This window comes from Polyodon spathula, chromosome 26 (genome assembly GCF_017654505.1).
Source record: "Polyodon spathula isolate WHYD16114869_AA chromosome 26, ASM1765450v1, whole genome shotgun sequence".
In the NCBI taxonomy this organism is placed as follows: Eukaryota; Metazoa; Chordata; class Actinopteri; order Acipenseriformes; family Polyodontidae; genus Polyodon; species Polyodon spathula.
In genome coordinates this window covers 17898465-17914451 of record NC_054559.1, presented here as the reverse complement: position 1 = coordinate 17914451, position 15987 = coordinate 17898465, and the positions used below count along the sequence as shown (strand labels likewise).

At 42.3% G+C, this 15987-nt stretch overlaps 1 protein-coding gene across 2 annotated transcripts in view; it reads right to left on the bottom strand.

The window, feature by feature from the left end:
• LOC121300545 (neurocan core protein-like) overlaps positions 1-15987 on the bottom strand; it is a 59222-nt gene that overhangs the window by 19261 nt on the left and 23974 nt on the right. For both annotated transcript variants that reach the window (XM_041229115.1, XM_041229113.1), the window contains exons 3-8: positions 15467-15850; positions 12202-12376; positions 10936-11063; positions 9591-9884; positions 8021-9334; positions 4181-6223 (exon numbers count right to left, since the gene is read on the bottom strand). In XM_041229115.1, coding sequence (XP_041085049.1) covers positions 4181-6223; positions 8021-9334; positions 9591-9884; positions 10936-11063; positions 12202-12376; positions 15467-15850 — 4338 coding nt within the window. The remainder of the gene's footprint in view (positions 1-4180; positions 6224-8020; positions 9335-9590; positions 9885-10935; positions 11064-12201; positions 12377-15466; positions 15851-15987) is intronic.

Below are 15987 nucleotides of genomic sequence, written 5' to 3'. Positions count from 1 at the left end.
TAAACGGCTATGCAATAAGGGTGCTTCGACTAAAATTCCAAGCCAAGGACAGGCTGACTCCTACTGCAGACCCTTTCAGGTCTCTGCTTGCGCGTAAGTAGTTCATGTTTTACAGCTTTGTCAGTGCTGGGACCAAAGCAGGCTTCAGATCTGCCGCTCTCCTTTTCACCTGCAGCTGCACAGGGGTAAGCCAAATAAGAGAGCCATGAACGCGGAGAAAGACAGCCGGCGAAAAACATGCTGCCTCTGCATGCAGACACGGGCCGCTGAGCACCAGGGAGATTAGACATTATACAGCCCTGTAGAGCAGGCACGGAGGAGAGGTGACTGTCCTTTTTGAATACCTGGTGCAGTCAAGTAAAGAAGCCCCTTCTCTTGAAATGCAATGCTATATAACGAGGGGCTGAAAGTAGGGAGCCCCCCCCAGGGTGTATGCAGTGCAGTGCCACCCTTGCGCTGTTATGCTGCAAACAGTTCAAATATTTGTCTGCCACATTATGCAAATGTTGTCACGAGTCTGAGTTTGAAATCCCACTTAGAGACAAAAGAGTCTGTTGCAAGTGAAGATAGCAGTGAGGACTGTGTTTTAGATGTAAAACATGAGTGGCATTAGAAAAACAAAAAGGTAAAAAACAGAGGGATTAACATATATATACACACACACACACTGCATCCTCAAACACAGAGTTACATGCATTATTATTATGAATCTGTCATTTAGCAGACAATTTTATCCAAGGTGACGCAGAGACTAGGGGGTGAACTATCCATCAACACCTACTGCTGCTGCACTGTGGTTTTACATCTCATCTGAAGGAATAAGTGAGTCAGTGGCTGAGCTGGGATTTGAATCCGTAACCTCCTGGTATCAAGCCTTTTTCTTTAACACTGGACCACTAAGCCTCCTATAAAACTCACTGGTTTGATATATATAGAAGCCACTTCACATTATAGGCCACTATTCAGCTTTAAGGACTGTTTTAAGGAAGGTTTTTGTTAAGGACTGTTTTTTCATAGTCTGTTTTATTTCAATGTTTTGACAGATTTACATGCAGGAAACTTAAAAAAAAAAAAAAAAAGAAACTGCAACTCTAGAACATATTTCTGAATATCAAAATGTACCTGTAATCCTTGCATATTGTATATTGAATTGGACCCAGTGTGTCTCCCATTATCATATTCATTCCTAAAAGCTGTAAATGATTTAGAATCATTTGAAGTGGCTACCTGCCTGCCCAATCAAGTTTGCCTTTAATCTTTCATCGCCATGTATGGCTGGCGCAAATAATGTCTTGTCATTAAAGGCAGAGTCTGGGAGCAGCTTCATAGGTCATCCTCGTTCCTGACAATCAGTTCAACTGATTATTATTATTATTATTATTTAAGTACTGTATTCAAATGCAGATGACAGCTGCTTTAAAGAAAATCAAACTTTATAAATGTACAACCAGCTATTTTGACACAGTATGTGCGAGCAATGAAGCTGACAGCTTGTTTCTTTTTACTGCTAGAAAGCTGGAATTCACTCGACAGAATGACTTTCATTTGCATTCTAATTAACTGTTAACTGAACTTGGACTGTTTTCTTTTTCAAAGTTTTTTTTGTTTTTCATGTTAATGCTGCACCCGTTCCTGTTCAATCGCTTGCTGCTTTTTAAGTTTGATCATCACAGTACGCTACCCTTGACAAGCACTGTACCGAATCAAAATTACGGCGGCAGCATTGTAAAAAATTAAGGTGATCGGATTACAGCTCAGGGCGAGCAAATGAATGTACCTCAGTCTCGTTCAAATCTAGGTAGAGGATAAGAATGATCAAATAAAACCATAGGCTCATATCACATAGAAGTCTAGCACAAAGCAAGCTGACCTGTTGTAACATTCATCGTGTTCAGGCTGAGAGGCCACAACATTTGTTTGTAACAATGCAAGATCGAAGGGGCTTGAAGGGGTTGTATCTGCTGTGTTCTTCAATAACGAGAGCTGCAAACATGCAGTATTATTCAGTAGCTAAAGGGTTAAGTTTCTGGGTCTGTAATAGTGCAGTAATAGACCTTCCACACAGCCTCCCATATATGGCTCTTTGATCTGCACAAGATGACTCTTGAACTGTCTCATATTAGGCTTTGAATGAGTTTGAAACGACTGATATGACAAGCTGTATTCTTAGGTAGGAGCAGAACTGATGTTGTGTTTTATGCATCCGGCATGTTTAATGAGCAGAAGCTGTGTTGGAGTATAGCTGTATATATATTAGCTCTGGCATAGATAATTGATCATATCTTTCTTCATTATGCAGCCTTGCTTTCAGATAATATGTAATTCATTCAAACAATGACCTATACAAATACAGCACATAAAAAAAAAAATCTGTAACAGTCATGGAGCCAGAATCAACCACTTATACTAGGGGTGATAACAGAGTTATTTATAGAGGTAATTGAGGAATCAGGGTGACAAGGGTTGTTTGAGAGGAATCACATGCTGTACCCCTTGATCTGTGGATAATTAAAGGGAGCTAGCTCTCCAGTGCTGTTATTATATAGGCCATGCAGAGGGCTATTTTTTCAGAAAGAAGAACGCTGTGTTCTAAAAAGACCCTGGAGACCCCTTAGTGCAATGAAGTAGTTGAGAAGCTGATAAATCATTTATTAATTCACCCTGGACACTGAGTCGGTCGTTCCTCCCAGGGTGGGGGGGGGGGGGGGGAGTGATCCACAGACATATCTGCATTTGTTCATCCAGACAAAAACACAGCTAAAAAATGTTAATACTGTGTAATTGTACAAGATTCTCACAGCCTCTGTGTCCTGCAATCCAACGCTTAAGAGAACTTGAGGGATCTGTTTTATGATATAAAATGGGCCCCATTATGCGCTGATCATGTCCATCCACAGTGGTGTGCCCACGACAACCAAGGTCCCAGACTGGAGAATTTTATTTATTAATTTTTTTAAGTCTGAGAGGAAAAATGCACGCCAGCAATCGTACCACTCTCAAAGCTATTACACTTAATTACTCCATTGCATTTCAAGAACGTGCGCTAGCTGTGACCAAGCTTTTACTTGAAAAGGAATGAAGGCAATGCCATTTATATAACCTAGTGTCCAGTGTGGGTGGTTCTAGCCCACAAAGAGTTCTATTAGGAGTTAGAAAGAACAGTTAAATTAAAGCTGAGAGTAAAAGCTTTCTAGATATGTCACTTTGGGCAAAAGAGTGTTTTGACAAATTGAAAATGATTTAATATGGTTATTCTCATGTTTTTCACCTTCAAGTGCTCCTTTGAAAACTGGGTGAAAATGTGAGACTTACATAGTATGAGAATGCATTGCAAGAAAGTATTTATGAAAGGGTGCTAATGATTTATGAAATCTGTTCTGTAAATAAAAAGGGGGGTGTGTGCTGTGGACATTTTACAGACACCATTCATTATTTGAAGTAAGGACAAGCAGGACCAAGCATTGGATCAATTACTGCATGCCTCATCCTCCCTCCCCATTGGTTTGTCATGCCCTCTGACCTTTCTACTTCCAGAGCCGTCTTCATTCTGGAGATCTCATACTGCTGATTAATTATCAAACACCCAGGCAACCTCCACTCCAAACAACCTGCCATTCACAGAACTGCTAAAGGCACTTCGTATTGAGAGTACACCACACAACACAATCATCATTGGCACAATTTTTTTTCTGAATGGGTAAAACACCAATTTAACATCTAGAACGGATAAGACTTAATACTTCACTATTCAGCCCCCTGAATTAAAAGTTCTTAGTTATTCTGGTTTGGTGACTCAATTGGGTGTGTTTCTCCTGTCTGAAAAAAATATGCTGATGAGAATTTGGAGTAAATAGCTTTGAGAATTTAGCCCATGTTCAGCTGCTCTCCACCATCTGGTTTTGGACAATGTTTCTTTATTTTGAATGAATCATATCTTTCTTGCTACCAAAGAAGGTTCAGTTTAAATATACCTGACTAACGTACGCTGTTCCCTCTTTATTTCACTATCTGACTTAAGCATCAAAAATCATCAAATATTGAAAAGAGTGAATCAGTGGACGGGCCATTGTCCGGTAAACACAGAACATGACAATGAACTGTCAACACAGCCAAACCGTGAAATAATGAGGGAGCACTGTATATTAATAAGAAGTGAGAGAAAAAGAAGAAATTCTCCTACCTGGTTCTTCTGAAGCTCCTGTGTCCTCCCAGTCTGGGCCGAAGGCGGATTCATTCAATGCAGACGGAAGCTGGGAACTGGACTTTGGTGCCAGCAATGTTCCATTCACCTGCTCTTCTCCAGGAGAGCCATGTCCCATTCCACTGCCACTGTACACTTCCAACTCTGGAGTAGGGGGCTGGGTTCTAGAAGGCATTGTGTGCGACCCAACGGTGGTGATAAAAGCCAGTTCTGATGAAGGCCCATCTTCAGGGGAAACCGACTTAAATACAAACGAGGTGGCTGTGGTTATGGAGGATTCCATGGATCTACTCTCATCTGTGGCTCTAGCAGTCACTGGATAAGTTACTGCAACTTCACTGGGCACCTCAGTGGTAAGAACCAGACTGGTTGGCTGAACAGAGGAAGAGCTGTTCTCTGACTCATGACTTGCTGGTTGATTCGTAGTCTCCAGCCCTTCTTCATCCACTTCCATTTCTCCTTCTAATTCATTCTCTGTTGACTGTGTGGTAGAGATGGTTGGTCCCATGGTGGAGTCGTTGGTTTCATTGGCAGGTTCCTTGGTGGCTGTTCTGGGCTGATCTCCAGATGGGGTGCTCTCCACAGCATTGCCCAACAGCAGTTGTTCCTTCAGTGCATCTTCTCTGATTACAGTGGCTGGGACAGTTGGAAAAAGCATCTCCATTCTTTCATTTGTAGCAGCTTTAGTGGTCAGCAAGTCACCCACAGGAACTATGGACTCTGATGTGATCCCCATACTTGTAACTGGTGACAATGAGGTTGTAATAACCAGGTCTTCAGTGGCTGGGCTTTGTAGGCTTCTCCCCTCTTTCAAAGGGGGCAAAGTTGGTTTTCCATCTGTCACAAGGAAGGTGTCAGGTGTGGAAGGCATTCTCACGTCCTTAGGTTCTCCAGAAGGAGTTTCTTCTGCCGCTGTGACCACAGTTGGTTGAACTTCAGTTGAGTGCTGGACAAAAGCAACTTCTCCTTTTAATTCAATCACACTTTCTTCTGGATTCAAAGCAGCAGCCTCTGTGGATGACTCGTGGAACAGCTGACCACCTTTAATGTCCAGCCTGTCTTCTGGAACCACCTCCTCCCTCCCAATGTCTATGGTGCCACTGCTAGACACTATCGTGGACACAGCATCCTGACCTCCCTGGATGGTTGTTGGATTAACCAAATCTTGTTCCTTCTGTGGCTTCAGGGTTACCTCCCACAAGGATTCTCTCTCTAAGGCTTTGTCTATGTGAGGGAAAGAGGTTGAAGGTCTTTTGGTTGTGGTGGTGTTTTTGGATCCCTCAGATACAGCAAGGAGACCCTCTTCTACATCTCCACTCCCATCTTCAGCCTTCTCAAATTCAGAATTCTCGGACGGGGAAGTAAAAGGCAACATTGGCTTTGCTGAAGGTTCCGGTTCATATGAAGGCAAGTTAGAAGAAGTTTGTTGTTTTGGTGAGTGAAAGCCAACGATCACTAGAGGGAGGGAGTTTCCATTCGAGTCAGAGCCCCCTCCCGAAAAGATATCATGGATGTCCAGCAAGGATGGGATGGCCTGGTCCTCTACGTGTGTTCTTCTGGATTCCAGGGCACTGGTCATCTCCGATTCAGAGGAGTCTGCTTTGAAATCTTCCACAAGTTTTTGGCGGATGGTTATATCCTCCTTCAAAGAGGGGAGGCCGTCTCCCGATATCTCAGGGGCAGAATCAGTTAAAGGTGAGGGAGAGGGCGTTGTAATCCCCATGATTCTCAGGGTACCTTCTCCTCCACGGCTGTGCAGCTCAGCGGACTGGCCACTTACGGTTGCAGTTAAGGAGTCTTCATCCTCAAAGGATCTACTTGATTCGTTGACTGCCAATCTCTCCCTTTCTGGAACTCTGCTGTCCTGTATGGTGCCAGCTGTTGGCTGATGTGCCCATTCATCTTTCCTGCCTGGCAGGGGAGTAGAAGCTGGCACTGTGCTGGCAGCACTGGGCTCTGATGATGATTCATTAGCTGTCATTGTTGGATGCGTTGTCGCTTTGTGTCCCGGTGCAATTAATCCTGTGGGGACAACACACGGTGATTAACTTGCAGAGAAACAGCATTAGCTGCAATTAAATGTGTGTTAAATCAGCAATCAAAACACAAACCTTGTTACCTCCTGTGAAGCAGTCATTATTTCAAATGTATTCTGCTCTTTAAATAGATATATATATATATATATATATATATATATATATATATATATATATATATATATATATATATATATATATATATATAGGAAGAAAATTAAACTGGATTCTCCTAAAGCTGTTTGTTAGTCATTATTTGTTGTACGCTCATAAAAATTCAGAGACAATTTATTATAATTTCAGTTCAAACTCTGTACATAATTCATCACCTCTGCCATTTCAAAAGAGAAATACATGTTTCCATATTTATGTATTTTGTAGCTTTGGGTAGACTACTTCCTCCAGACAAACACAGACAGAAGAGGAATCTATTCACAGCCGGTTTAATGTATTCCGATTTCATTGACTGCCATTGTTTTTTTTTTAATTTATTTTTTTATTATTATTTCAATTTCTATAGAGGCTTTATCACCTTTGCAGTCAAGTCATTTTATTCATCTGAAAAGCAGAGAATAGTAAGTGTTTTCTAGCGACTAAGAAAGGAACACCAGCTGCCCACATTACAGATTGCTGTAATTCACTGCTGGAGCAATAAACTGTAAGACTGCAAAGTAGCAGGTTTGATTTGCTTGTTGGGTTACAGAGAGCTGGGCTGCAGTGCAGAAGGTAATTGGTTTGAGTAGCTCAGTGGTTCATGCTCTGGGCTGCAGTGTTAGGTGATGCATTTTTTTAATTAAAAAATGGTTTTAAAAAATCCATATAGATTATATTTTATAAATTATATAATATATATGTTACACGTTTGCAAACCAAACCAACCTGGAATATTAATATTGGAGATCCCCTATATAATATATATAATATATATATATTAGATGCCTCTAGGGAGATTTTTTTAATTAAACAGTTAAGATCTTTATTCCACTGGTTGGTGAAAATGATCTTCTTAATGATAAAAGGCATGCTGCACATATGTAGAACACGTTAGCATGTTTAAAAAACGCTATTCATTGATACAGGTTTAAATTGGCCCCCGATGCCACTTCCAAACATTTACTGGCTTTTGTCTGCAGAACCTTTACTGTGATAATTGCATTCAGAGCTGGGACATAATTGGGAGGAAGATTCAGAAGACCACGGCTCTGGTAACCATTTAAAAAAAGAAGCTCTGAATTAATTGGAAACCGGCTTGCATTATGCATGCAGACTACTAAGGCTACATTTTCACCCAGTGTTAAAACATTAATGCTCTGGGTTGACTCTGGGTCAGGGAGGACATTTTTATTAATGAATGTTGCAGGGTAGACTGCTGACTCTTATTGATTTGTAACCTGAAAATAATTCATCATGCTGCTGCCAAGGCACTGGCCTTTTATTGTTTTCTCTCCAAGTTTTAGATGTGGTGATGAAGTGTGGCAGCGAGATCTCAGGTACTGCTTCAAATCTCATGTTTCGGAACTGGCAATAGAAACATCCGTTAGATCAGCCACCCTCTGGGAGCTGAAGATATGGTTATGCTTTTCAGCAGGCTATTCTTCATCATTAAAACCTGTCTGTCTGCACTGTAGCAAATACAAGCAGAAAACTAAACGGATGGAAGAAATTACTTCTATTAATACACATATAGAATATCTCTTATAAGATGTTGTTTTCCTCCAATATTGCTGGAAAATTAATACTATAGACAGACATGCTGAAATGCAGATACATTGCCCTTCCTTACCAAAAGCAGCGTCGTTCTCCAGTGCATTTTCAGAATCAGAAGACACAGGATTTGACTCTTGTAAAACAGTGCCTTCATCGTCTTCAGCACTCTTTTCAGTGGGGTTCTGTACAGAACTGGCCAAATCATCAACCTTTGCTTGTCCAGCATGGTGGGACTCATTGACACTGACTGCAGGAATGGAGCCCAGATTTGAAGTTTCATGTGCAGATTCGATTTTTTCCTCTACAAGGAGCAGATCACTGGGTTCACCGACAATAGCACCCTCTTCCGAGTCTGTCTCATTAGCACTGATCTCTGAAGATCCAACATCATTAAGATGCACCTCTGTGCTGACTTTGACAGCCATTGACATTGGGCTTTCTGGGTCTTCTTCTTCAAATTCTTCTTTTGGATTGTTTAGAAGCAAATTGTTATTATGGAGCAGGCTAATTTCCATAGTTTCTGGAGTAGGTCCATTAAAGTCAGGGGATTCTGGGATTTTACCTTGGTCTGAATGCTCTTCAGTTGAGCTTGGTGACCCACCATCTAATGATGACACCTGTGTGGTCTTCACCCCCAGTGGGTCCAGCATGGTGCCCTCTCGGTTTGTGGGGTGGACCTCAGAAACATTTGGTGGATTCTTTTCAGATTCTTCTGTTGCTTGCGATGGAGAAGCATTTAGTCCCAGGGGATATGCCATTCCAGGTTCCGCTGACTTCTGAACTATTGGGCTCTCTTCCAACTTTCCATGGGATGTGGTGGAAAAGATCTGCTCTAAAGAATCAGCCATGAATTCCGAAACATGCTGGTCATTAGAATCCTGCCAGCGGTTCCCTTCAGGGTTCATTGGAGGATCAACCAAATTGGAGAGCAGACTGTTCATCTCATCAGCCTGTAGGCCAGTAGCGGGTGCTGGTGAGATGGGCTGTTGGTGGGATCTAGATAGCAACCAAGTCTCTTCTTTGATTGTCTCATCTTGCAGCTCCTTCTGCCATTCTGTGTCACCTTGATGATGTCCCAACATTTCCATCATGGATAAATCCCCAAGCCCAAGGGTAGCAGCCTCTCTTTGCTCAGACCCTTTTTGCTCCAGTTGCTCATCTAGTGCTAAGCTGGAGGAGGCTGGTTTCAGATGGATGACCACATGCTCTGCTGAGATCTCAGAAGAGTCGTTTGATGCAATGAAGTTAATCTGCTCCTTCAGGGCACCATTTCCCCCCTCGATGAATGTTTTGGGCTCTTCCTGGGCGGGAGCTGTGGAATCGGTGTGTTTCAGATTCTTTGATAGCAGCAGACCGGCGGCCACAGCAACTGGCTCTCCGGAAGGATTCTCTGAGAAGAAAATAACGTGCATAGTTATACCAAGCAGCTGAGTTTTTATCTATACTTAATCCAGTAGTAGTAGATGTTCTATCAAAGCTTTGGTAAAATTAGAACTTGTTACCATAGGATTACTCAAAAAAAGAGAAAGAATGAAGGAAACAAAGGCAGAAGGAAGTGCAATAATGCTCTCACTCTTTTTTAAAAACACTTTGATACAAAATAAACAAGATCTAAGCCCCACACTGAAGCTTGTCCTCCGCTGTACCTCTGTAGCAGTATGCATCGTAGAGGGAGGTGGTGTCGGGGAAGCCGGTGCGGTTGGAGTGCTGGTAGAGGGTCCTGACTCCGGGCTCGTCCCCGCCGCAGTTCTTTCGTGGCTGCCTGATGGGGTATCGCACGCTGCCGTCTGCCAGCCAGCCCGGGTCGCAGCGGTCAAGCCCCCCATGCCAGGCCAGGTACAGCTGCCCGGCTGTAGCTAGCTGTGCCCCTAGGGAGTGGCAGTGCGTTGAAGCTGTGGCCAAACTCAGCTTCTCCGGGACTGTCGAGTGGAACACCTCACCTGCAGACAGGAGGAATAGTAACTCTAGGGCGGCAAAGCCACTTTCCTATTACAAACACTAATTTTGCACTTTTTACAACTGTTATAAGGGAGGTGTCGTAGTGGGCTGTTTCATTAGCTTTTACTCAGATGGTGTTGAATCTGGCTAAACTTTAGCACAAAGTTGACATTAGTTCATGGAAGTTCAGGTCCGGGCAGAGTTTAGAGTGGAAGTGGATTGCTCCTATTGTCCTTTAACTGTAGTGAGAACTACATTCACAAACAAGCCTCGTGGCAAAGAAGCCTCCCATTGCATAACAGTTTTATCCCATTTCAAGCTTTTCTATGGAGTTCAATCAGTTACACCTACGCCTCTGGCCTTTAGGGTACATACAGTTAAGCTTATATTGCTTGCACTTTATTAAAAACATGATTGAGGGCATCCGCTTTACTTCTGATTTCTGCTTTAGGCTAACAATTTGTGACCTCAATGTAGCCGTATTCATGTGACCTATGAAGCTGTCTTTGAAAAAAAAAAAAAATCAATGCAGGAAATAACTGTAAAGGGCTAAATATGTGAAATGCTCTTGATTAATTTTGCATTGACATGGAATGAAGTTGATAGTGATTGACTAAATATTGAAAAGCACAATCCAATGTGCTGTAATGGGCAATTGAGATGAACACTCACAGAGAGTGCTTCGATAGATGGGTAATGGATTTACAGCGTGCTATTCTGTAAAGACTGGACATAAATGTACCCACTGCAGCATAGGGGCGGGGCCTGAATTAAACTTTATGGTGCCGCTATAATTTAAAATTTAAACTGCTTTAGTTCCCCGATGGTGGAAACTGAGACCGCACCAAACTCTCATTGCTAAGCCTCATTGAACCCAAGCCTCTAAACGTTTTTGCAATCAACAGTAGCAGTCTTGCTCCTAAAAGAAAAACAGTGGCAATGCAGTTTAACGGAGTATATCCACTTCCTAATTTATTCTACAGTCGTTTGTATTTTGAAACTAGCCTGCTTGCTGGAAAAGTAAAGCTGTATGGAGACTTCTTGAAGCAGTACCTGTCATCTGTCTGGCATAGCAGTAGACATCATACAGGTCTGCAGGGCCCCTCTGACCATAATTCCTGACTCCAGGTAGGTTGTCTCTGTCTCCATAGCAACCGGGCCTGGGCAATGTGATTGGGTACCTACAGAGGTAAGATATCCAATGAAGACATGGGAAAAAAAGATCAAAGAAAAACAATTGTTGCCAAGGTTGAAGTGGAGTGTTGTCAAAGGAAACAAAACAGTTGCTGACTTGGCTTTGTTGTGGAGTGAATGTTAGTCAAAACAAACCTCTGTGGTTTGATAAGCGCATTAGACGATATCCGGACAGCATGACTGCTTCATTGGAGGTCACCGTTTTAACTCAAGGAAAAGTGCTTTCCGCTACAAAATGAAAACTGCAGTCAATGTGTTTTATTAAACTCTTATTAAAAATGATTCATCCAGAGAAATATGTGTGATGCTGTGGCTGGCCAGTGCTGTTTATTGCGAGTCAACAGGCACTATTGAGCTTTTTGGGCACAAATTATTTTTGGTGACCCTGTATTAGTGTTTCAATCTAAGAGTTTATTGTGTGTGTGTGTATCTACAGCTATATATATCTCTATAGCTATATATCTCACCCTAGCAAGAAAACCGCTTCTATATCAAAATAAACAGATTGTTGGTCCTGGGGAGCCAGACTGAGCAGGACGGTTAATTCAATTAGCTCTTTAAACTAAAGGAACAGCTCCATTCACTCGGGTCAACAGATAATCTTCTGCCATTAACCTGGATCTTCGCTCTGTCGGGAAGCGTTTTTTGATGCCAGCACAAAATTAAAAACAGATCTTTTAAAAGCCTGATGTCTCCATTCTGTTATATCTCGAGCTAATTACATGTTCCCTTCCCGTTCGTTAACGTGCTGACGGGTTGCCATGGAAACAGTGCAATTAAAATACCTCCCCCCAGGCAGCCGAACTCAAGATTTATCTGCTTTTTTTTTTTTTTTCTTTTCTTCCTAACCTGACACCATCTGAAGAGCTCAGGCATTTTAACAGCTGAAACAAAATGAATTAGTCTTTCTTGAGGTAATGTCAGCGCAATTACTAAGCAGTGTGTGGCAAGAAATCCACTTTATTTTGGATTTCATTTAAAATGATTGTTTTGTTTAAACAAATCTTGGGGTTATTATGGATTTTACACATTTTAGGAATCAAAGACAAATCTTTATTTGGCCCAGTAATTTAATACAGCTGTAGCTGGGATATTATACAGTCACTCCCCCCCAGCAGGCCCTACCTGACAGTTTGGTCGGAGAGCCAGCCCGCATCACAGTTGTCGTAGCCGTCATCGAAGGTGGCCTGCAGGTGACTCGGAGAGGCGATGACCGCTGAGTTCTCCAGACACACGCGCTGGGCGTCGGCGAAGGTCAGGGCGTACCGGTCACTGGGGGCGCGATAGTGGAACACCACACCTGGACGGAGGAGAGGGGGAGAGAAGAAGGACGGCTTTAGGGTTGGTTTGTTTATTGAACAACCCTTCAGAAACTGAATTCTCATTAACCAGGGCTGGGGGCAGCCGTGCAAAATATGAGGTAGCACAAGTTTCACATCAACGAGATGTCAAACTACATATTTCATTAATATACAACCACAGGCAGTTCCCGGTCTGATAAGATGAGATTTCAATCGTGGTTTGAAATTATTAGTTCATCATAACAAATATTTTCTCTGTGGCCCTAGCTCAAAGTAATATCCAGGTCAATCCGAATTTCAAAAAACTATTTCAGACCGCCTGGTTTTGCACTATTTATTTTGCAGATATGCATCAACTGCACTGTCAAGGCAAGAATTTCATTGGTATAAATCTATATTTTCTCATGCATGAAAGGACCAAACAGGTATATTAGAATTGGGGGTGAGCATTAGGACTGGAATACAATAATAATAATAATAATAATAATAATAATAATAATAATAATAATAATAATAATATATTTATTTTGTATAGTGCCTTTTATTAAAAAAATACATAAAATACATATATACATAAAACAATACAATAAAAAAAAAAATGCAGTGCAATAAGCCAATGTATAAAAATGAGTCTTGAGGCATGATTTAAACATAGACACAGACTCTGATAGACCTTGGAATAGAGTTCCAGAGGTGAGGGGCCAAAGAGCAAAAGGCACGATCTTCCATAGTTCTTCATTTTGTTCTTGGCACGAAAATGAGATAATTTTTAGTTGACTGCAAGCTGCCTTAGGGAATGTAGCAGCAAGGTGTAAGATGGACCCAGGCTATTGAAGGCCAGCAGCAAGATTTTAAAGTCAGTTCTATATTTAACTGGTAACCAGTGGAGAGATGCTAAAACTGGGGTTATGTGGTCATGCTTTCTGCATGGAGGTGGATTCAGTACCCAGTGAGCTTCCTTTGGAGTTCAAAATGCGCAGAGCCATTTAGACTATGCCATTAGCACAGGATGTGACAACGGAAACAAAGAAATAAACAGTTAAAACAGAAAATAAAAAGGCATCAAACAGCGCCGGTGTCTTTGATGTGTGAATCTGTGGTCCCAGCAGGGATGGAGAGACGAGGGAGAGAGGGAGGAAGGGGGGTTACACTTTTAAAGTGTAAATCCATCCCTCTCGCTGTCCCCTCTACGAGCGAGCGAGACTCGTGCTCTCTGGAGACTCGACAACATGAAAACAGGAGAGGCAGGAATACAAATGGATTTTTTTTCTTCTTCTTTTGAATGACTGTAAAAATTCCTTTGCTCTGACGGCGGATTTCAGGTGGCGTTTTCTGGTAGGTTAGCTGAAAGCAATTCAGTTTTCTGCGGACGGATATTCAAGCAATCCTAGTCCTGCTAGAGTGACAACCTTCAGTTCGAGGGGAAGGTTGTTGGTTTAATTTGTGTCAAGCTGGGAATTGAAACACATCCCTATGGGAAGCTGCTGAACCAGCTCTGTGTATAGAAAAGGATCGGGCTTGGTTCTGGGTTCCTGTTGATTCCAAAATATGATGGAAACAAACCCTGACAAGCTGAGATCTTATAACATCATAGTCCAAGCACTGACCAAGCCTGCTTAAGTTTCTGAGATGAGGATCATTTCGTTATCTGCTCATATCTCATAACATATGCCAGATCTGCTAGGGTTGGGGTTGATTAGACTTTGTAATCAACTTAGAACCCATTTAAGCTCCAATCCTTTTCTATACACACAGTTGAAGACAGGAGATTTGTTTGTGGAATTGATCAAAAGTGCTGAAAAACAACACCCTGTAATAAAACCACATGGATAATTGATCCCTAGGCGCTAATTGGACAGAATCGGGTTATTGACTCCAGACAGAACACGTGCCAAAAATTCCTCGTTAAAGCTCCGTGTCAGGTTTCAGCGGAGAGGCAAGTGTTCACATGCTGTCAAAATGAACGCGTGAAATCCTCCAAATTAATATTATATTGATATAATCCCTCTTATCAATACTCATTCATACATTTATTAGCACACATGGAATATTCATATTGGAAGTGCAGTGTGCAGTCTTCCATGACTCCAATTAAGACTGAGGCTGTAGAAACCATTTATAGAGGGGTGAGTAACTGATTCTCAAGAAGGATTTTTAATTGGTGTTAATTGATTTCTCAGGAGAGGCACTGGGACAAAGATTCTAGAGGAACAAGCACATACACTCAAAGGTGTCCTGCCTGCTGATACACTGCTCCCATCAGTGGGACTTAGGAGGCAGGAATGCAGTATATAGTTAACATCTGCTGATATGGCTGTGTGGTCCAGTGATTAGAGAAAGGGCTTGTAAGCAGAAGGAACCAGGTTCAAATCCCGGCTCAGCCACTGACTCACTGTGTGACCCTAAGCAAGTCACTGGGATCTAATCCACATCATTTATATATAACCATGTATATAAATGATATTATTGTTCATATATATATATAATGGTTATTATTGTTCATGTTGAGACTTTGTCTGGAGTCAAATGCTCCAGTAACATCAGGAGACCCCACCCATAAACCTCAATACCTAAAATTAAACCTTAACCTTAAAAAGTCACTATATGATTGCAATATGTAACTAAGATGGATTTACCAGTGAGCAGGAGGATGATGGGAAATATAGTTCTGAGTGGTCCATGAGGGTACATGGGAAGCCATCTTGGAGGCAGGGAATGCAATTTAAAAGTTTAAAAAAGTGGTCAAAATGTAAAATGAACAATACACATACCTTAATTAAACAGTTGTAGCAACACATGTGAACATGTAACACAATAAAATAAAAAGGTCCTTATATGCCATTTAATTTCCCTAAAGTGTGAGGATTGAAGTAATATCCTCTATAAAACTGACGATATTCAAAGTGTAGAATCTCCCCGGAGCATTTAGTACCATACATATCTATCAGATATATTAAAGATATCATCCATAACTTATTAAAAGCTCAAATGAAGACATCTAGTTGAAACATTTTTAAGTTTCTAACATTCTACGTCTGACATACAGCCATGCTTCACTCCTCTGCCCAGGAGCTTAGTGCACTACTCACCGGAGACCTCTAGGGGCACTGTGTCCTGCTCGTCATCAATTCCCACCACCACCTCGCAGCGGTAGGTGCCTGAGTCGCTGGAGCGCAGGCCGGTGAGGGCGAGGGTGGCGTTGTAGCGGTTGTCGGGGTAACCGGGCAGGGTGACGCGGCCCTGGAAGTCCTTCTTGACCTTGATGACGTTGTCCTTGGCGACCAGCACAGAGACCTCGATCTTGCCCCCACCTTCCGAGACGATCTTGGTCCACTTGATACGAGGGGGCTCTCGCGAGGGGCTGGGCCGCAGGGTGAAGACGCAGGGCAGGAAGCTGGTCTCTGCCAACCCGGCCCGCACCACCTGGTGGGTCACTTTCTTTAAGTTGACCAGCTTCTCTCCTTCCACCACACCTGTTTGGGAGGAAGAGAGAACATCAGAACGGGGCAGGAGCCCGTAACCTTTAAAAACAATACCCATTATAGTCCCAGCACAGAGGTAGGAGACACTGCTTTACACACGGTGTGGTGAGGCTATGGGATTTGCTAGC